The sequence below is a fragment of the Podospora pseudocomata genome (assembly GCF_035222375.1).
Source record: "Podospora pseudocomata strain CBS 415.72m chromosome 2 map unlocalized CBS415.72m_2.2, whole genome shotgun sequence".
Lineage (NCBI taxonomy): Eukaryota > Fungi > Ascomycota > Sordariomycetes > Sordariales > Podosporaceae > Podospora > Podospora pseudocomata.
In genome coordinates this window covers 2,867,576-2,888,708 of record NW_026946366.1, presented here as the reverse complement: position 1 = coordinate 2,888,708, position 21,133 = coordinate 2,867,576, and the positions used below count along the sequence as shown (strand labels likewise).

The 21,133-nt window shown below is 52.5% G+C and overlaps 7 protein-coding genes across 7 annotated transcripts; 3 read left to right on the top strand and 4 right to left on the bottom strand.

Annotated features, from left to right (window-relative positions):
* Positions 1 to 48: 48 nt before the first annotated feature.
* Positions 49 to 2,496, bottom strand: QC762_213040 (uncharacterized protein). Its single transcript, XM_062888200.1, has 6 exons — positions 1,775 to 2,496; positions 1,521 to 1,714; positions 918 to 1,460; positions 741 to 860; positions 499 to 672; positions 49 to 438 (listed from the first exon to the last, which is right to left on the bottom strand). Exons 1-6 carry the CDS (start codon positions 1,984 to 1,986, stop codon positions 242 to 244), a joined length of 1,440 nt encoding a protein of 479 aa, XP_062746413.1. The 5' UTR covers positions 1,987 to 2,496; the 3' UTR covers positions 49 to 241.
* An 823-nt stretch (positions 2,497 to 3,319) lies between these two features.
* On the bottom strand, positions 3,320 to 4,867 carry QC762_213030 (uncharacterized protein; the record flags this gene model as incomplete). Its single annotated transcript, XM_062888199.1, has 1 exon — positions 3,320 to 4,867. The coding sequence occupies one exon, from the start codon at positions 4,865 to 4,867 to the stop codon at positions 3,320 to 3,322; it is 1,548 nt and encodes a 515-aa protein (XP_062746412.1).
* Positions 4,868 to 5,741: 874 nt separating this feature from the next.
* QC762_213020 (uncharacterized protein) lies at positions 5,742 to 8,498 on the top strand (the record flags this gene model as incomplete). Its single annotated transcript, XM_062888198.1, has 1 exon — positions 5,742 to 8,498. One exon carries the CDS (start codon positions 5,742 to 5,744, stop codon positions 8,496 to 8,498), a length of 2,757 nt encoding a protein of 918 aa, XP_062746411.1.
* Positions 8,499 to 8,835: 337 nt separating this feature from the next.
* On the top strand, positions 8,836 to 10,515 carry QC762_213010 (uncharacterized protein; the record flags this gene model as incomplete). The annotated part of the gene is made up of 3 exons (XM_062888197.1): positions 8,836 to 9,001; positions 9,054 to 10,351; positions 10,417 to 10,515. 3 exons carry the CDS (start codon positions 8,836 to 8,838, stop codon positions 10,513 to 10,515), a joined length of 1,563 nt encoding a protein of 520 aa, XP_062746410.1.
* A 364-nt stretch (positions 10,516 to 10,879) lies between these two features.
* Positions 10,880 to 14,260, bottom strand: ecm33 (cell wall protein Ecm33). The gene is made up of 4 exons (XM_062888196.1): positions 13,204 to 14,260; positions 12,760 to 12,821; positions 11,831 to 12,695; positions 10,880 to 11,774 (listed from the first exon to the last, which is right to left on the bottom strand). Exons 2-4 carry the CDS (start codon positions 12,809 to 12,811, stop codon positions 11,468 to 11,470), a joined length of 1,224 nt encoding a protein of 407 aa, XP_062746409.1. The 5' UTR covers positions 12,812 to 12,821; positions 13,204 to 14,260; the 3' UTR covers positions 10,880 to 11,467.
* A 1,882-nt stretch (positions 14,261 to 16,142) lies between these two features.
* MAG1 (3-methyladenine DNA glycosylase) lies at positions 16,143 to 18,666 on the bottom strand. The gene is made up of 3 exons (XM_062888195.1): positions 18,624 to 18,666; positions 16,737 to 18,490; positions 16,143 to 16,674 (listed from the first exon to the last, which is right to left on the bottom strand). The coding sequence occupies exons 2-3, from the start codon at positions 18,017 to 18,019 to the stop codon at positions 16,629 to 16,631; spliced, it is 1,329 nt and encodes a 442-aa protein (XP_062746408.1). The 5' UTR covers positions 18,020 to 18,490; positions 18,624 to 18,666; the 3' UTR covers positions 16,143 to 16,628.
* Positions 18,388 to 21,004, top strand: QC762_212980 (uncharacterized protein). Its single transcript, XM_062888194.1, has 5 exons — positions 18,388 to 19,709; positions 19,778 to 20,400; positions 20,455 to 20,502; positions 20,558 to 20,638; positions 20,696 to 21,004. The coding sequence occupies exons 1-5, from the start codon at positions 19,537 to 19,539 to the stop codon at positions 20,977 to 20,979; spliced, it is 1,209 nt and encodes a 402-aa protein (XP_062746407.1). The 5' UTR covers positions 18,388 to 19,536; the 3' UTR covers positions 20,980 to 21,004.
* Positions 21,005 to 21,133: the final 129 nt, after the last annotated feature.

Genomic DNA, 21,133 nt, shown 5'->3' with positions numbered 1-21,133 from the left:
TTATTTGCGTCACAAAATTTATCGGCTTCAGTAGTAAAAAAACCATCGTTTTCTGTCAGAGCGGAAACAAAGCCCATGCAAGATAGCTACCCTATTGGTACCTGCTGGCTGTGTGAAAAAAAAAACTCTTCTAAGAAATAGCCCCAGAAGATCAAGAGCTCAAGTTGACGGAAACTCTCAGAAAGATTCCATCCAAAATCCCCAAAGACCATATTCCCATAGAGATGTAGGAAGTAGTGCATTACCAGCCGCCGTCGTCGGCAGAAGGGGCAGCGTTGTCGAAGCCGCCATCGCCTCCGCCAAAGCCACCATCACCACCGCCAAAACCACCGTCACAACCACCAAAACCGCCGCTGTCCTCATCCGAGACCAAGGGGTTCAGACAGCGAACCTTGGTGTGACCCTTCTGGTGGCAGTTTTGGCACTCGACACGAGACCCTGTTTGAGAGATTGTCAGTAAGCACGTCATCGATAGGTCGAGAAACGACATCAACTTACAGTCACGAGGCTTGGGGCACTCCTTTGAGAAGTGACCCATCTCATCGCAGTTGCGGCACTGCACATTATCCATGTTCTTGGGTTCTGTGCATTCCTTGGACATGTGGCCCCCTTGGCCACAATTCCGGCAGCCCCGAGGACCGGCAGACGGGCAGTCCTTCGAAAAGTGGCCAGCTAACACAGGAACCAGTCAGTCCAAGATCATGAGCTTCAAGGAACACACATGGGCCGTGATGACTTACTCTCGTTGCACTTGCGGCATTCGACACCCTCGGTGGAGCGAGGCTCGGGGCATTCAGCCACGGGATGGCCAGGCTGTCCACAGTTCTTGCAGGCGAACTTGTCCACGCGAGGAGTCGGGCCTTCAATCAATGTTAGCTAGCTCTCTGCATCACATACCCAGCGAGACCAGAACTTACAGTCGCGGACACGATGGCCGATCTCGTCACAGTTGTAGCACTTGACCTGGATTCGCTCGTTTTCACGCTTGTCCTCCTTGCAGTGTTTAGAGATATGACCAAGCTGGTCGCAGTTGCGACACTTGGGCAAACCACCAGCAACGAGCTCCCCAGCGTCAGCCAGGCGCTTCATGCGCTCCTCTTCAGTCTCGGGCCAACCCTCACGCTCGCGGGGGCGAGCGGGGTTGGGGGAGAAACGGTACGACACCGTGTATTTCTTCCCAAGATTTCCCTGCAGATCCATATTGGTCAGGGTAGAGACAGTGGGTCTCTCAAGGGCGATGAGCCAAACCCCGAGGTCATGACCACGGAAGGCCGACTCGAGCTGCTGATAAGTGCAGTCAGGCTGTGACTTCACGTAAATCTGAACTGCAGCCTTGAGGTCGTCAAGGTCACGCTCGGCGACAGCAGTCTTGATCAACTCCCAAGCTTCCTCAGTAGTCTTGTCGGGGATTTCGCTGCGGTCCACCTTGCGAGCATTCTCGCAAGCAGAGATGGTGTGGCCTGGACGCAAGAAGTTAGCATTCGATGTCATTGTCAATCACTCAGGCAGCAACAGCCTACCCTCTTCGCCACAGTTCTTGCAAAGCATTGGCCCGGCATCGGGACACTCCTTGCGAAGGTGTTCCGTTGAACCGCATGCGTTGCAGGTCATGGGACCAGCAGTGGGACAATCCTTGCTGTAGTGACCTTCGTCACCGCAGCGGCGGCAAGCACCAAGAGGCTTGCGCGGGTTGGGGCAATCAGCCTTGTTGTGACTGATGATATTTTAGGGATGATGTCTGCTGGAAATAGGAGGGTGATCAAGAAGGACTTACCCGGTCTCGCCGCGGTGCTCGCCGTCGCCGCCAAAGGGGGCAGCATCGCCAAAACCGCCGTTTCCAGAGGTGGCAGCACCGCGGAAGCTGTCATCGCCAAAGCCATTGCCGTCATTGTTGTTGGAAGCAGAACCTTTGCCCCAATCGTCACCGCCGCTGGTGGCGGCGGGAGTGGGGTTGCCCCAGTTATCGTTCCCGTTGTCCCAAGACATTTTGGCGACGGGTCAACTTGGTAGTAATGGTGAAGGTGATGTGTTTCTGAAGTCGGGAGTTCTAGGGTTTCCTTGAAGTCAGTCGGTCGGTCAATGGTAGAGGTTGTTGGAAAAACTGGAAAAACCCGCTCAACCGACCTGATATGCCGTGGGTCGAGGTATGGTAGAAGAGGCAGAGCAGACAGGGTTTGGGAAATGAGGCCGTTGCCTTGGTTGGGCCAGGAAGGAAAGGCAGGGAAGTGGGTATGGAAGGAGAGGGGAGAGGAGAGTCTTCTGTGTTGAAGTCTCGGGTGTGGCTGGTTGCTGCTAGACAACAAGAAGCAGAGCGAGAAGTACTCAAGGAAGTCGACAATAAATACTTCAGGCTGATGGTCAGACAAAGCCGAAGTGGTATTCTCGGCGTTGAATAATCGGTCAGAGGGTGCGGACCCGCGACGCTGTCGCCGGTTTCAAAATTGGAGAGGTGTTGGTTTGTGTGGGAAGAAAAGAGGGAGAGAGGACACGCAGGTCGCCGAGAATAAATACCTACCTGGTAAAATTTAGACTGTGTGCCCTGCGTTCGTTCTACGATTCCAAACGGGAGGAGCAGCTCGCCTTGTGTGTGCTGATGTAGGCCTGGTGCTGGATGTGCTTGCCACGGCAGGAGCTATCGACGAGGAAGGAAGGCACTGCTCAGCAACTGGGCCACGGGTGAAAAGCGACCACAACCTGGGAAACACAACACCACCCGGTTAATAGGTTGATACGGTAGAGTCACCGAAGAAATTCATGGCAAAATCCAGTGTGTTGTACCGTTGCTTATCATCTTTGGTAAGGTCTGTTTGTTACGGAATTGGCGGTTGTCAGCTTGGAAAGGGGGCCGTTGTTTACTTTGGATCAGGGGGTGCGCACAGACCATATCAGCAACAGCAGGTTTGGTTTTCATGCGAGACTTATTAAATTCCATACACGCAGCTCGAAAAAGCTGATAACAAACTGGAAATACCAGGCAGCACAAGTGGGCAAAGGTTTGGAGATAAGGGAAGTCACTTCGTTTGTTGGATTAGAGCATTGATCAATCGGACATGGGGCTGCGTGCCTGATTCCTTTGGCAGCTTAACAGTCTGTTTGCCTTCCCATGCAGGTACTCCTCAATTCTCCATAGGTAGACTATTATAGAGTGAAAGACACTTTTCATGCCGTTCTATTTGCATAACTAGCCAAAGGAAGCAGATAAATAAACCACACAACCTTGAGATATTTATCTTAGAAAATCACCCACTGACAGCCAGATCCTCTTTCGAAAATCAAGAACACAGCTAGCTTGGTGCAGCCCGCAAATACTCGCGTCCATTTACAACTTCGCCCTCCCTTCCTTCTTTTGCATGGTCTCGGCTACGATGCGTCTCTGGATCTTGCCAGTCGCAGTCTTGGGCATGACATCAGTGAAATAGACCTTCTTGGGAATCTTGAACTTGGCCAGCTTGTCCCCAACCCACTTCTTCACATCCTCATCGCTCAACTTCTGGCCCGGCTTGAGAACGATGGCAACACCAATGTCCTGGCCATACATCTCATCCGGAATAGCGAAACTCACAGCTTCCGAGACGGCTGGGTTCCGTGTAAGAACATTGTCCAACTCGATGGGCGAGATCTTCTCGCCGCCCTTGTTGATGAGCTCCTTGATACGACCTGTGATCACGACATAGCCATCCTCATCCAGCTTACCCTGGTCGCCAGTTCGGAAGTAGCCACTGGCTGTAAAAGCAGTCTTGTTGGCTTCGGGGTTGTTGAGGTAGCCAGACGTAACATTTTCGCCGCGAATGGAAATCTCTCCCTCAGTGCCCTGTGGCACTTTGTTTCCTGCATCGTCAAGAATGACGACTTCAACACCCTGACCGATACCCACAGTCCCGGGCTTTCTCTTTGCAGGAGGAAGAGGATTAGATGTCATTTGATGAGCGGCCTCCGTCATGGCATACGCTTCGAGCACGGGGGCATTGTAGGTCTTCTCAAGAGCATGGAAAACTGTCGGGGAAAGGGGAGACGAGCATGACCGGATAAAGCGGATCTTTGGGAGGGGCTTCGGGGTGGGGTGCTTGAGAAGGATCTGGTGGATGGTAGGCACAGCAGTGTACCAATTCGCCTTGTGGGTGATGAATTCTTGCCAGAATTCAGTAGCAGAGAACTTGCTTGGCACCACCATGGAACCACCGGAAAAAAGAGGAGCCAAGAGACCGCAGAGGAGACCGTGGACGTGGAAGAGGGGCATGACCAGCATGGTCCGGTCCGCGTCAGTCAACTGGTATGTTTGCTGGATGTTTCTCATCGTTCTGGTCAGGTTGCGGTGGGAGAGAGGGACAACCTTGGGCCGAGAGGTGGTGCCACTTGTGTGAAGGACCAAGGCAATGTCATCTGGCTGCGGCTTCAGCAGCGGTTGTTGCCCCTTGCCATTCAACTGCCCAAGTTCCTTGACATCCAGCGCGACCTCCTTCTTTTGGTCATCCCAATAGCTCTCAGCGATGGCAGCGTTGAACTTCTGGGCGGCCTTGACGGCAGGCGCACCTTTCTGGTAGGCGCCCTTGGGAACCAAAACAATAGCTGACTTGACATCTTTAATATAGAACTCAAACTCCTCTTGCTTGTAGGCTGGGTTCAGCGGTGCAGCAATGCCACGCTGCCATGAAGCAGCGAGAAAAGAGACGATGAATTCGTACGAGTTAACCGTGGCGATAGACACAGGGGACCCATGAGTGATGCCGATGGCAGCAAGCTTCTGCTGGAACGACAGCACCTCAGCCAGGAGGTCCTTGTATGTCATCATCAGAGGGCTGGGCTTGGATGGCACAATTACAGCCACGGCATCGCGGGTCCCATTGATGGCTGATTGGAGGGTAGACATTGTGGGTATTGTTGAAGTGTGTGTCTCCTTTGTGTCGTGATTCGGCCAAGTGTGTTATAGCGGGAATTGAGGTGTGCGCCAATGGTGTTACCTAGAAGATGGAAGGGTATCACAGTGTTGGCCGATTGAGAGACTTTTGGAAATGTACAAAAGTGGCAAGTACATGAATTGATGGGATCTTTTAGAATGAGGTAAAAGTTCCAGCTTTTTGAATGAATAGTGAGAGGCGTCGATCTGTGCCCCCCGTCACTGCCCTCCTATCCGTAAACGGCGGCGCTACCGCATTGTGTCATCGGAGCTGCGACAACTTGAGACGAGTGGGTCCGACAGAGCTGTGCCGAACGCCGTGAGCTTCAGCGATGGAAGTCATCTTGATGGCAGGTTCAACACGTATAAGACCAGGAAACTGGTGTTTTGTAGAGAAACATCAGTGTTTAAGGTACAGAACTTCCCGAGACATACCGTACTCCTCTAGCATGTCTCAGAAGCGGTCTCATACCGACTTGTCCCTGTTAACTCACTACTGGTTGTGCGTTGAGAGGTTGCATCTGATTGGTTCGTGGCGATATCGCACTGCCAGGGCCATGAAGTTGAAGAGTGAGAGGCGAATGAGAGCCCCTTTGAGGCTTTGCTGTTAGCAACGGCAATTCATGATTCAAAAGAAGGCCATGGAAATATTTATCGAGATCCGAGCGAAGTTCAAGTTGTGAAGTGGTCTTTACAGGTCTGAGGGGAAACATGGAACCCTAACCCTCTCTACCTTTTGAGGACCTTGAAGGATGGTCCAAGGGCCTGTGCACCCTTGCTGATAAGATAAGAAATCGGAAGTGTTGTTGCCTCTCAGATCATCACCATCAACCAAAAGGCATCGACAATGGCTTCCAACAAACGATACGCCTTGGTGCCTATGGACGAGGGCCCTTCCGCGCCATCCAAAGAACGGAAGCGCGATCGGTCACGGTCTCCGAAGCGGCGCAGGCGACGAGATGGCGACGAATCGCCACGACATCGACGGTCCAGATCTCCACGAGAACGAGGCAGCGAAAGAGACAGTGACAGGAGGGAAAGGGACGGAGGGAGCGGTTCTAAAATAAGCCGCGGTGATACCGGACGCGACGACTCCAAAATAAGCGACTTGCGCCTCAAGTCACGCCTCGACTACCTGGCCAAGAGAGAAACAGAGAAGCTGGCGCTGCTCCGAAAACAGGTCGCGGAAGAGACAGCTGAGTTGCGGTCTGGTGTACGGCTATCGGAACGGGAAAAAGCAGACTTCGCCAAAAATCGGGAAATCCTACGGCTGGCCGAGGAGCGATTGCGCATCGACGACTACCAAGACGGCTACCGTCTACCTGACCAATATGGGGCCGATAGCAAGAAGAAGGAGGAGGCGCTGAACAGGCGCCATGTGGAGAGGGATCAGTTCGGAAACGAGAAGCACATCACCGAGTACGAAGAATGGGAACGAGAACAAACCGTCAAGGCAAAGGCGCAAATCCAGAGCCGGGAGCGTGAGGAGGAGGAGGGCAAGTACGACTTCTTGCTGGACGAAGATAACATTGCGTTTGTTCGCGATGCGGCCGCAAAGCTCGCCCAGCCTAGTGACGGTTTGACCCAGGAGCAGAGGGTACTCAAGGCCCGGATCGAGGCAGCGGAACGGGCGCACATGTCCATCCAAGAGGTCCGGAAGAGCCTCCCCGTATACGCCTATCGTGAGGCTTTTCTGGACGCCATCAAAGAATACCAGGTTCTGATTCTTGTCGGTGAGACTGGTTCAGGAAAGACCACGCAAATACCCCAGTACCTTCACGAGGCAGGTTACACTAACGAAGGGATGAAGGTTGCCTGTACGCAACCTCGTCGTGTTGCGGCCATGAGTGTTGCTGCTCGTGTCGCTGACGAGATGGGCGTGAAGGTGGGCAGGGAGGTTGGATACTCGATCCGTTTCGAAGACTGTACCAGCGAGAAGACTATTCTCAAATACATGACGGATGGTATGCTTCTGAGGGAGATGGTAACATCACCGACATTAGAAGGATACTCGGCCATTATCATCGACGAGGCCCACGAAAGAACTGTCCATACCGATATTCTGTTGGCTTTGATCAAGGATCTCACCAGAGCAAGACCAGAGCTGAAGCTCATTATCTCGTCAGCTACCCTCAATGCTGAGAAGTTCAGCGGTTACTTCGACGGAGCGCCCATCTTCAACGTTCCCGGCAGAGTCCATCCCGTGGAGGTCTACTACACAGAAAAGCCCGAAGCCAACTATGTGGAAGCCAGCATTGCCACAGTCTTTCAACTGCACGCGACGCAACCCGAAGGCGACATTCTCGTGTTCCTTACAGGTCAAGAAGAAATTGACCATGCCTGCGAGCAGGTTACAGAGATCAAGCGGCAGCTAGGGAGCCGAGTGCCCGAAATCATCGCGTTACCAATCTATGCCAACATGCCTTCAGAACTACAAGCCAAGATTTTCGAACCCACGCCACCGAAAGCAAGAAAGGTGGTGTTTTCCACGAATATTGCCGAAACCTCGCTGACAATTGATGGCATCGTCTATGTCATTGACTCGGGTTATGCCAAAGAGAACACCTTTAGCCCAGTCGGTACGACTGGTCAGTCAACGTTGGCTGTCGTGCCCTGCTCTCGAGCTGCCGCCAACCAGCGTATGGGTCGTGCTGGTCGTGTCCGCCCAGGAAAATGCTTCCGTCTTTACACCAGGTTTGCCTACTTGTCCGAAATGGACGAATCGCCAACTCCTGAGATTCAAAGGACGTCGCTCTCCAGTGTGGTTCTGCAACTCAAGGCTTTAGGTATCGATGATCTCCTCAACTTTGACTTCCTTGACCCCCCACCCACCGAGCTTCTCATCAAGTCTCTCAACCTTCTCTATGCCCTTGGAGCACTCAACTCCGCTGGCGCCTTGACACGTGTTGGTCGGCAAATGGGCGAGTTCCCAGCTGAACCTATGCTTGCCAAGGCACTCATCGCGGCCACCGCTGAAGAGTGTGTCTCGGAGGTTCTCACCATTGTCGCAATGCTCGGCGAGGTAGCAACCCTTTTCTTCCGGCCCAAGGACAAGGCGGTCCACGCCGATTCTGCCAGGGCGCGGTTCACTGTCAAGGACGGTGGTGACCACCTGACTCTGCTCAATGTCTACAACCAATGGGTAGACTCGGACTACTCTCCCATCTGGGCAAAGGAAAACTTCCTCACGCAGCGAAGTTTGACCAGAGCCCGTGATGTCCGAGACCAGCTCGCCAAACTGTGCGATCGAGTGCTCGAAGGGTCCGAATCATCTTGCGGTGGGATATCCAACATGAACCCGATTCTTCGAGCTCTAACGTCGGCCTTCTTCTTGAACGCGGCTAGGTTGAACCGCAGTGGTGACGGGTACAGGACGCTGAAGAACAACATGACGGTATACGTGCACCCGAGCAGTGTCGTCAGGGGTATTGATCCGCCACCAAGGGTCATTATTTACCACGAGTTGGTGGTGACGAGCAAGGAGTTTGTGAGGAGTGTCATACCCATTGACCCCAAGTGGCTTACAGAGTTTGGAGGGCATTACTATGACAAGAAGGACGTGGAAGCCATGGAAGGCAAGAAGGTCCCGAAGCAGAGGTCCTAAGAATAGTCGAGGTTGGAGTAGGATGAATAAGGATATTTTTGAGCGATGACATATATTTTTATGGACTCTACGTCCTTAATACAATTTCCCTTGCATCATAACAATTTTGCATGTATGGGACTTCATTGCGGTTGATTCATAGGTCCAGAAAAAGCATACTTAAAAGAGGCACGTATACTCCGTACTCCCAGGGCCTCCACTAAAAGAGTAGCAGCCGGACCCACTATTTTGGCACCTCAACGGCCATCTCCAATTGTTTGCTGCATCCACGTTGGCCTCGCGTGCAAGGCTGAGCATCAACTTTCACAACGAACCACTTCGACATAGGTCCATCAAGATGTCAGCACCACCACCGCCGCGTCCTAGCGGGGGCGGAATGTCCCTATATGCCAACTTACTTGATCCAGTCGGCGACAGCAGCTCTAGCACCACGCTTGCATCCAAAGATCAGAACGAGTCCAAAGACAACAATGCGCCTCCCACAAAGAAGGCGATAGATCCAGGTGTGTCCTCTGCGCACACACAGCTTTGTATTCTTGCTAACCTATGGAACAGCTCTTCGCTTTCAGCCTATGCTCCGCCGACCACAAGTCAACAGACCAACAGCGAAACCGAAACCATCCTTTCCTAAAGCTCCCCCCGCTGTCCCCTCAGCATCAGCATCACCAGGTGCCCCAGCAGCAGCAGCAGCGCAACCACCACAGCGAAGCACATTGGCCGACTGGGCAGCAACAGAGGAAGATGAATACCTCTACAGCGCCTCCAACGAGAAGCGTCAGCGTGGCGGCAGGAGGAAAAAGAAGAAAAAGGCCGACGAAAGGGAACAAACAAACTGGGACGAGACCTACGACCCCGCCCGCCCAACCAACGTAGAAGAATACCTCCGAAGCGACGAACGAATACGGGAAGTAAGAGAGTGGAAGGAAATCCTCTACGCCCACAGATGCAAGTCACGAAGCCAGGATCGCTACGCTGACGAGGACGAAGACGAGCCAGACCGCAGAGGAATGGGCATGAACAGCCAGTTCGCACCCCCTACCTCGTTCAACTTTGCACCACCGCCCATGTCACCCCCAAGAACAGCAGCAAATATACCAGACGACGCAACCGGTGACGACGCGTACGCCCGCCGTTTGGCCTTGTCACAACAACAACAACAACAACAACAACAACAACAACAACCACCCCCTCCACCACCGCCCGATTCCAGCCCCTTACCACCACCTCCCCCCACCGACACCGCAATCATATCCCGTGCTCCCGTCCGATACTCCCCACCACCACCACCGCCTCCAACCGACCCAGAAGCAATGGACCTCGACTCCGACCCCGAAGAACACGAAGGCGTAGATTACTCCTCCATCAACGTGGCCGGCTCCCTTCCGCAAAAGACCCGCGGCAAAGCCTTTGCAACCAAGCTAATGTCCAAATACGGCTGGACAGCCGGCACCGGCCTCGGCGCCTCCTCCTCCGGCATCACCTCCGCCCTGTCCGTCCAGCCTCTCAAACGCAAGAAGAAATCCGACGCGGAAGGCGGTGGCTTCCGGGATCCGGCTGCTGCTCAGGGGCGCATCATTGCCCCCAAGTCACTTTTCACTCCCTCACAGCCGCAACAAGACAACAACAACAACAACGCCGGACAAAAGATCAGCAGGGTAGTGGTGCTAAGGGATATGCTCCTCAACATTCCCAACCTGGCCGCTGAAGTTGAGGCTGGGCTGGGGCAGGAGATAGGGGAGGAGTGCGGGGAAAAGTATGGGAGGGTGGAGAGGCTGTTTATTGATCAGAGTGAAAGGCTGGGGGAGAACAAGAGGGTGTATATCCAGTTTGTGGAGGAGGTTTCGGCTTTGAGGGTAAGTTTCAACTGCAGTAACACACAAACGTTCGATCGTGTTGCTGACAAGACATGATATCACAGGCAGTCAACGCCCTCGAAGGAAGAATCTTCAATGGAAACACCATTCGGGCTGGGTTCTACGACGCGGAAAAGTTTGAGGAAGGGGTTTATGAGGAGTAGATACTTGGCTGCATAGAGAAAGGAATGGTAGTTCTTTTTTAGGGGGGGTGGGGAACATCTCTAGGTATAAATAAATCTAGGTAGAGGTGGTCGTGGATGGAAAACCAAAGACCATGCAAGAGACACAATATTTCTACTTTGGTCAACTTCCAAAACAGCAATTATCTGGAGACACTTGGGTGTCTCCAGATATACAACGCAGTAGTACCGAAACCAACGAGCAAATATGTATACAGGGAGAGGGCCGTGCTGTTAGACTGCTTATTCCTATCGTTCCCCAAGACAGAAAAAGACCGTGATAGTGGCGGAAAAGGACATGAACATGAGACATCCTTTCCCGAAAAATACCATGTCACAGTTGAACCCCAAGTACGCAACAGAACAAGTCCAAAACTCAACAGACAATCATCATATTCGCTTTTAACCCTACAATACGACACCAGCAACACGGCTCGCGGCCCCCACCGATATTACAACGTGTAAGAGATTTCATACAAATAAACAAAACGCCGCTAGAACCAGTCAAAAATCATAGAGCGATGTTTATCCTCTTCCGCACCCATCACCCAGTTATTATGTTTCCTTATTCTCCACAGCCCACACTACAACCGAATCTCCTGTCCAACACCTCTCTACTCAACCATCCTCCTTCCACTTGGCCGCGTTCTTGTTTCCTAGCCCCCGATAAAACTCTGCGTCGAGTTCTACCAGGGGACTGCTCTCATGACTTCGTTGATTGCGCGAAAGGGGGCCAAAAAACTTCACAGGCGAGGGAGAGGAAACGAAAAACGTTCGTCAAAAGGAAAGAGCATGTTGGTAAGAGTATTAAGTCTAGTAATCCCTGCGCGTGATATGGGTGTGTGATGCAAATGCGCTCAGCCACGATTAATCGGCAACATAAACTCCAGATTTGTCGTTCCTTGTTCGTAAATCAGACATTGCTCTTCCCGTCTTAGAGAGCCACGGCGAAACCGGCAAGGGCGATAATGGCGAAGAGGCCGGTGTTGAGGGCCATGCCGACGGCACCATTGTCCTTGTCATCACTGCCGCCACTGCCGTCGTTGCCAGAAGTGCTGCCGTCGGTATCCTCGTTGGCCTGGGTGTTGTTGCTAGTGCAGTCGTAGCCACCGGCGATGACACCGTTGCCGCCCTGGTTCTGAGGAGCGAGCTTGTCGAAGGCCTTGCAAGACTCGGAAATGTCGGCGGAAGAAGAGGCGTCGAAAGTACCACGGACGGTGTCAAGAGCGGGCATCTCAACACTAAATTCCATCATGTTAGTGGCTGTCCAGCAAACTTTCAACATTTCAAAACTTACGACTCGAAGTTGCCACGGAGCAAGACGGCACCACCAATAGACTTGAGCTTGGGGAAGCCAGTGAGCTCATCGAGATTGGTGTTGTTGGCAATGGTCAGACCACCAGCAATGGCCTCAAGCTTGGGGAAGGTGGCGTTGGTGAGCTTGGCGTTACCAATGAAGGAGATATCACCGGAGCTGGTGGCAGTAAGGTTGGGGGCGGAGAAGGACTGGAAGAAGTTGGAGCCGAAGCGAGCGCTGCCGTTGACAGTCTTGAGGGAGGGAACGGAGAAGGTAGTGACGTTATTGATGTCGAGCTCGACAGCCCAGACGAGGTTAGGGAGCTCAACCTCGAGACCGATGCCGCCAATACCGTTGGAAGCAAGAACAAGGTTCTTGCTCAAGGTGCGAAGGTTACTGGAGAACTTGGAGAGACGGGCGTTGTTGTCAAGCTTGAGGTTGGCAACGTTGCCGAGGTCGAGAGCATCGAGATTCCTGAGGGAGGTGATGCTGATTCTGATGTCGTCGACCTTGTTGACGGGGCCGAGGGTCACAGACTCGATGTTGGTGACGGTGTCCCACTCGATCTCCTTGGCAGCAGTGAGTTTAGACATGCTTACGGAGGTGAGCTTGGTGACATTCTTCAGCTGGAACTTGCCGCCAATGGTGGTGAGGTCGCTGCTCTGGAGGGTCTCGATGATGCCATTGTCGGCCACCCTAAGGTCGCCAGTGATCTCACCAGGGCCAGAGAGATCAATGCTGGGGCCGGCGCTGCGTCCAATAACTACGCTACCGCGGACCGTTCTGCAGTTCAGAAGCCCAGTAGCCTCGGCCGCGCTGTTGATGGTTGTTGTGCCTCCGGAGATGGAGCAGGTGCCGCTTTGGGCTGGTGTCATAGCATGTCAGTCACCTCGTCATGGCTTCACGAGATGTTCGCATCATGGACTCACCAGCGGCAGAGCCAATTGCCACGAAGGCAGGGAGGAGGTTCTTGACGAGCATTTTGCTGAGTCTGAGTAAATGGGATCGATGTCAGCAATGGCTCGTGGGTTGAATGTCTGTAGATGAATAAAAAGTGCGTTGGGTGTGCAGTGATATCAGAAGTAGTGCTACAATGCTTGTGTTGTTCTCGGGGGAAACCAGTCCAAAAAAGTTTGATGATTCACAGCTCGAGTTGTGGGAAGGAAAACCGAGAGGCGGGCAATTGGATCAAGACGGTCCACGCAAAGCGGGCCTGGCGCGCAAAGCAGATGTCTTTCCTTCCGCTGATCGACTGTGAAGCAGCTCCTCCTCTCGGGTGTCTTGTCGGGTTCAGGATTTTCTTGTGAAAGCAGCAGGTACACAGTGGGATGTGAGGGAGACGAGTCAAGAACACCCCTTCTATTGGAACGCACCTCTTTCTTCAATGGCGTCGCGGGATACCGGAATGTCTTAGTTGATTAGTGGCGCGGGAGGATGGACGCGACGCGGGATTCGGTTTTGGTTGGTGAGAAAGTCGTGATGAGGGAGAGAAAGAGTGAGCGAGAGGACTCTTTCTAATCAACGACGATGGAAGAAATATTGACAGTAACGAATGTATGAAGTGAAGAAGGACCTTCAAAATGACGGGAGGAAGAAAGGTGTGATGAGGGAAGGAGAGAGAGAGGCGTGGCTTGAGAAAAGTAGAATCCAAGGGGCAGAAAAGACAGGCACGTCGGCACCAGAAACATGCGAGGAAGGGGCAAATGAAGCTAAATTATTGCAGGTACGCTAGCCATGTTACGGGCACGCCCCTGCAACAACACCACCACAAGAAGCTGAAAGGTGGGGTGTGCGCATGCACCGCCAGCATCGACAGGCCCTGAGTGGTTCACCGCGACAGCACAGGTCTCCACTTGGATCTGGATCTGCTTCACCACGGCAATGGGCGTGACTTGGCATATTTTGGGCTCCTCATGATAATCTCAAGCTGTCATTGTTTGTCTGATTCTGTCTATGTTGTTGTTGGTGACCAAGAAAGGTTGAGTTGAGGCCTCAGGCGTGGACATAACCGTGTCACGTCCAGGGGTTGAGGTGTGCCAGGATTCCAAGGAATCACCAGTCGGGCGCCCTGGAAGCTCATCCAACTTCCAAGCTCGGCCGAGCTGCCTGCTTTTTTTTCTTGAGCGTCTGGCGACGTCGATGGAGGGCTTGGCTCGACAGGGGCCGGGGAACCAATCTCGCAGGAATTAGGAAAATGGGACTCGCCGGGATCTCAAGATTTGGCCAAATTCTCCCTGCCATCAATGCTGTCTCCTGGGTCTTCTGATCACGAAGCGGTCAACTTCGGCCCGTCCGATTTCATAACCCTTTTCCCTATGAACACGGCCACCGGGCAACGAGCAGCAAGCAAACAAGACCACAGATCAAAGGAAAAGACGGACACTCGACAACACAACGTCTCTGCGTTGCATTGTGTAGCCGTGATTGCAGCACTAGCTCGGCCGCCAGAGAATACGGAGGAGGAGGAGCTTCTTCAGGTTCTGAGCAGCGACGTCAACGAAGCTTACACTGATCGGTACCTGTCCAGCCCGCGGCGGTATGACGTCGGGCACGGGCACGAGCACAAAGAACCACAAGAACGACCGAAAACAACCATTTGGTCTGTTCTCTGTTCCGGCACGTGGTTCTTTTGTCTGAGGGATCCCGCCCGCATCGGTTACAATCTTCTACCAGCCGGCGCCCGAACCTCCGGATACCGGAATTTGTGGCCACCTGGACGGATAGTAACAGGCAGGGAGGCGACCGATGACAGGAAAAGTCTGGTGTTTTGATCAAGCTTCTGGAAAGGAAGGAAAACGGCCATTTCAGGATACGAAAATTGCGAATTTCAATTGGCCAATGTCGCACTCAAGCGAGAGAGACACAACTCCACCCTGCAATTCAAAATCGGGGAGCGTGATCAGCATGGAACACAACACACAAGAATGGTCAAATCCTGCCTTTTTTGCATTCCAACATACCATCACCCAAAAGGTCTCGAGTCGTTCAATTCGTCCGCGTGGAAAACCACCATGGGCGTCACGGCGACGGCACATTTTCATCCCGTTGTCCTGGTCTGCGGACGGGAACACTGTGCCGTGGCTGGCTGCTGCGTTGTTATCTTGATCCGCGCTGGTGAAATGTGAACAGATATGGCCACACCCAGCCGTTCGATATCCGTTTCTAGAGCGCCCCCTTTTTGCTGTTGATGAACCGTGCACGACAACCACCAATCATTCGATCCAGAGGTGCTCGATGTCCAACACACGGAGGTTTCCCTTTCCTCGATTGTGGGTTTGCAGATGCGACATGAAACAAGTCACAGAAAGAACGGGATACAAGCTTACGCAAGCTGGGCGTTTGAACAACAAGGCTGACGACAATCGTGAGTCTTTGATCTTGATGTTGGAATCCGTATCGTTGAAGATCGTGTAAACCGAGCTACGGCGTACATATGGCACATCTTGTGCGAGTGTCCAGCGCCACAGGGGAACATTTTCCGGTGCCTATCTCGCATTATTTGAGACCTCATTTTTACAAGAAGAGACGACAATTGTTTGTGACAGGTCGAGGCCAGGGTCGGGCCATATTGCCGCCGCCGTCTGTAGCACCGACTGAGCCTCACATTGGCATGCTGCCACAATATCTTGGCAACGGTTTTGATAATGGGCGAAATGTCAGATCTCCTGTGACGTTGCTTTAAGGTCTGGGACATATACGAATTAGGTTTGGGGATTTTTGCAACAATCCACACTGAACATGACATCAATATGCGGGGAAAGACATACGTGTGGGCTTGACCCAAGGGGGTGGGATGTGGAGGAGTAGCAGACTGGATTTTGTGGTTTGGCAAAGGTTCGTCCCAATGCCGGCGCTTTGGGACAGGACTTGGTACTCCAGATCAATCCAGGGAGAGTTTAATTCTTTGACGTTTTTTGTTGTCTGTTGATGGTGTCTTGACTTACACCCCCCTAGCTGTTGCACGACACTTGACAGTATGGCAGCATCTGGTTGAAGCGAGGGAAGTGATGATTATGAGACAGGCCAACCGATGTCCATAGCATCATGGGATACTGGCAGCTGAAGTCAAATCGTTGCCTTGAGTGGGCAGTATGATGTGCTCTTGACCCGCAACGGCATATCTAACTGCATACATATATGTTTTGCATAGAGTTTGCAACGGTATCACCCACACCTACTTGGCGTCGCATTGATGGTATATAGCACTATTGTTTACCTCAAAGTCCAGGCTGCACTCTCCGACATCCATAGCTAAATCATGAGAGTCTGCTATAAGAGCCGGGTATATGTAGCTGTTTCGGTATCCAAGCCTAAACGCCAAACTAAAATCACCAAACAAGATTACCATCACCACCTCTCGCGAATAGGATCCATTCCGCCGCAGTTTATTTCTCTTTTTGGGTGTGATTAAACTCCTCCCAATGACAAGCCTCGTTCAAGCAGGAAATACCACATATAACACACAAAACATGGGATATAATACGGTATATATGACCACCAACCAAGTAAATCTGAAACAAACAGAAACTTGGTGGAAATTTCGATGGCGGCCCTGATTGGGATTCTTGAACTGAACTGCATGACCGGGATTCCAACTTTGGGGTATGGTGACACGGGCAAGAAACGGCATGAACTAGGTTCTTGGGTTCGGTTCATGTGCCGAGCCAGACACCCAAAAGTTGACTCCGGCAGTTGAGACTTAATAGGATTTGACTTGGAAAAGTTCCGGCTGGTCAATGCTCCGAAAATCGAGAGCGGTATGTCGAATATTGAGACATGAGCAAACAGCACGAGGTATTCACTCCATCGTACTGATATCCGTCTCCTCAACCCTCCACATATACCTAAATCAAAACCATCATCAGCTTCAGACTCAGTCACACATCCAGTGCCGACGTAAACTTACCACATAAACAAACTCCGATAAGGCCTAAACCCCTCCGCAATCTCCTCCATCTCCCTCTCGCTCATATACTTCCACTTATTCCCCCCGCCCTTCGCCTTCAACTTGCCCACATCCCTCCCCACAAAGGCGGCCATCCCCCTCTGCACTCCCAAATCCCCAGTACTAAACACATCCATCCTCTTCAACCCAAAGCAAGCAAACATCTCCACCGACCACCTCCCTAGCCCCCTCACTGCAATCAACTTCTCCAGAACCTCCTCATAAGGCGCATCAGCCAGCATCTGCGCCGTCAGCTCCCCAGAGACAAACTTCTGAGCCAGCCCAAGAAGATACTCCGCTTTCCTCTGTGACAGCCCCGCCGTGCGAAGGGTTTCGATACTCTTTCCTATGACGTCCGCCGGGGTGGGGAACTTCTTTTTCTCATGGATGGTGGTGGTGGTGTCGTTGCCCGGGTAGAAAAGAGAGATAAATCTGTTCTTGATGGCCTTTGCCGCCGCCCCAGAGACTTGCTGGGAGATGATACCTGACGCCAAAGACTCAAACGGGTCGATTTTCTCGGATAGGCCCTCGGGGGAAAAGATGTGGCAGTGGTGTTTCTTGATCAGGGGCTTCATTCTGGGATCGACTTTGATGAGGTGGGCGCAGGCTTCTTCTAGAAGGTTGGTGGTGGTTGTGGTGGAGGGGGTGGTTTTGATGCCTTCTAGCGGGATGGCGGAGGGAGAAGTAGGGGGTTGGACTGAGGGGCCGGTGGTGGAGGAGATGAGCCGGGATGTTTGAGGGGATAGGAGGAGGGCGTTGGTGCGGTTGGGGTCTGCGAGGCGGTTTACCGCGGCGGGTTTGGGCTTGGAGATTGTGTTGACCGGTTCGGCTATGAGGGAGACTGCGTTGGGGGTTGGTGTTGCTGGTGGTGCTTGATCGAGGTCGGGCTTGGGGGCAGCACGAGGTCGACGGGGGGTTGATGGGGTGGTGTCTTGCTCATTGTCGTCCTCTTCGACGGCTTTTCTCTTGCGGAATTTCGTTGGAGCAGGAACAGGTGCTGGCTCGGTGATTTTGGCAGACTCGGAGATGGCACCGAGGCGAGCCGACCTTCTTGTTTCCATGCTGCTGATTGAAGCTGTATGGACTGTTGTTGTCAACAAGAAAGATGGGATTAATGACGTAGGCTGAGATCCTGACAAGAACTTGTGAAAGAAGGAACACCATGAAGGTTTTACCAAACCAACTGCAGTAGTATTGGTCGAGATAACTTTCGAATAATGAAGTCGATGGGAGCGGATGAGCATTACCTGGAACCAATCTGACAATTGCCGCAGGTTTTCACGGTTGTCGAGGTCAGCCACGGAACAAGGTCGGCAAGGTCTGGAGAGCGAACTTGTTGTAAGTGATGATCGTTGATTGGCTAGCCGGGTATGAGACTGGTCTAGTGAGAATGAGAGAGAACGTTGCTATAAGACCAAGTTATAAGATCATGACTTCAGCTACAATTCAGAGACACGTAGAGAGACGCGCTCTTTCCCAAGTCATCACGGCATTGTCGCCCTCTCACGTGGGTGGCATCGAAGCTGAGGTAAGCTTGGGGGGCAAGCCGCAATTCCAACCAGCGGGTGGAAAAGATCCCGTCCCGGTGTTTGTCAAACAACGCCAAGCTCTCAAGAGGAGAGGTTGAGCCAAGAAACTTGTGCCTGAATCATCGATAGGCTAATGCCAACTCGACCAAGACCCACATTGGTTTCTAGAATCGACATTTGACAAATCTAATCTTTCGCGAAGCTCATCAGATGAAATTCTCAGGATGAGTTTGGGAGTTCGTGTGGGATGGTGGTTCGTGCCGGCAGTACAAGCGTGCCTGTGGCATTGACTAGTGATGGGGGACGGGAACATCTGCACCTATCGTTAAATTGATATGCTGTGGTTGCATCTTGCTGCCGCCTGTGTTCGTAAACCGAAACATTGATAACCAGAGGCATTCACTCTCTATTTGGACATGCAATCTCTCTCGTATCAAGGAAGGCATGCTTGGTCACAAAAAGTGGTGGAGGGTCGAAGGAAGCTGACCCGCAGGACGGACGGAGCGAGATGTACAGTGTACACTGGGCAGAGGCGTGATGCTGTTCACAGATTCAACCAGAGAGATCAGCAACATCGATATACAACTATCAAAAAGAGACAAAAGTAGCAGGCCCGCACAGACATCACGGCCTCATTTTGAACAAGTCAAATGTTCTCAAAATGCAATCATAGGCCTGTGGAAATTGAGTGGGATGCTTGGGCGGCCAAGTGTCCAGAACCTCCCGAAAGTGGACCCTTACCCCCTAACACCGGCAACCCCTACAGAGTCGCAGACGCTAGAACGCAGCCGAGACTTGCGTGCATGGGGTGCTGAACGCTGTCCGCTCGACTTCGAGCTTCTCACATTCCTCCCATCCATCACGAGCCAGCCCGTTCAGCGACGACGAAGAAGAAGAAGAAGAAGAAGAAGAAGAAGAAGAAGAAGCGATTCCTGACGAAAACCAAGACGATTCTTCCATTTGGAACCCTCCTCTGAATACCCTCTTCTCCTACTCCAGGCATCTCGACTGTCGCGGGCGTAACTCACGCCACACGAAAATACTCGCGTATCTGTGAGCGTAACTGTGTCCCGGAATACCGTCCTTGTCAACCCAGACCGATTTGGATTTTTGAAGCACCAACTTGCACGACTTTGGACGGCGAGACAACAGCGGAAATTTTGCACATCGCAACGGTTGCACCATCGACCTTGTAGGGTGGTGCTGAGGGCCACCCGGTGACCTCGAACATCATGCTTCTTCCCAAAGGCGGCGTCAGCTGGAAGGCTGCGAGAGCGAGTCTTCCCCCAACGCGGGCGATATGGGTGCTGTTGACCAGAACCCGCTTCCTTCTACTTCTTGCTATCACTGGCACAATAATATTATTATGGCGCGGCATCAGCTCATCCGCTCCTCAGATGAAGAGGTACGGCGTCCCCATTTTGTTGAAAGTATTTATGCCCAGAGTGCTAATCATGCCCTGTGTGCGTGTAGCTTCTACTGCTGGGGCCCGAACAAACCACCTTCCGAGATGTCACAGAACGAACAAGCAGCATGGAACGCCCACCATCACACGCCAGTAATCTTTAATCACCACGCGCCCCTGGTTGTCAACGAGTCCACCATCGACCACGTCGACCTGAACCCAATCAAGTCCACCACCAAGGCTGTCCAGAACGAAGAACGAGTTCTCATTCTCACTCCTCTCAAGGATGCCGCCCCATACCTCTCCAAGTATTTCGAGCTTCTTGCCGAGCTTACATACCCCCACAATTTGATCGATCTTGGCTTCCTCGTTGGCGACTCTACCGATGATACCCTCGCTGTCTTGTCTGCCGAACTCAACCGTCTCCAGAAGCGCCCCGACAAGTTCCGGAGCGCCATGATTGTCGAGAAGGACTTTGGATTCAAGCTGAGCCAGAGTGTCGAGGAGCGTCATTCCTTCGAGGCCCAGGGACCCCGGCGCAAGGCCATGGGCAAGGCCCGCAACTACCTCTTGACCACGGCGCTCAAGCCTGAGCATTCGTGGGTGTACTGGAGGGATGTAGATATCGTGGACAGCCCCGAGAAGATTCTCGAGGACTTTATTGCCCACGATCGGGACATTCTCGTTCCCAGTAAGCTTCCCTGGAATAGCTTCAGCGGGGTAATTAGGCGCTAACTTGTGGCAGACATTTGGTTTCACCGCTACGAGAATGGCAAGGATATTGAAGGAAGATGTACGTTGTGGTTTTATGCCATAGTTGGGAGGAGACGGTGCTAACTGAATGCTAGTTGACTACAACTCATGGGTCGAATCCGACAAGGGCCGCGCGCTTACCAAGAAGCTGTCTAAGGATATTGTTCTGGCTGAGGGTGTGTTTTCTCCTGTTTCGGTCTTGATACAAGAATAACACTAAGTTTCTGCTCTAGGTTACAAGCAATACGATACCGGCCGTACTTACATGGCTAGAATGGGTGACTGGCGCAACAACAAGGACGAGGAGATCGAACTTGACGGTATTGGTGGTGTGAACATCTTGGTCAAGGCTGACGTTCACAGATCGGGCATCAATTTCCCATGTTACGCATTTGAGAACCAAGCCGAGACAGAAGGGTTCGCCAAGATGGCCAAGGCGGCTGGCTATGGTGTTTACGGCCTTCCCAACTACGTCGTCTGGCATATCGACACCGAAGAGAAGGGCGGTAACGTATAAACTGCTGGCACCCGGCGGCCGCTCTCGCCCCCGACCACACCATCTTTTCTTCGGCCAGGGGGCGCCCGTTCCACCAAATACTAGAACACCACTACGACAGAGCGCTCCAGGGAACGCATCAGCCGTTATACGAACGCTCATGATCCACATCGAA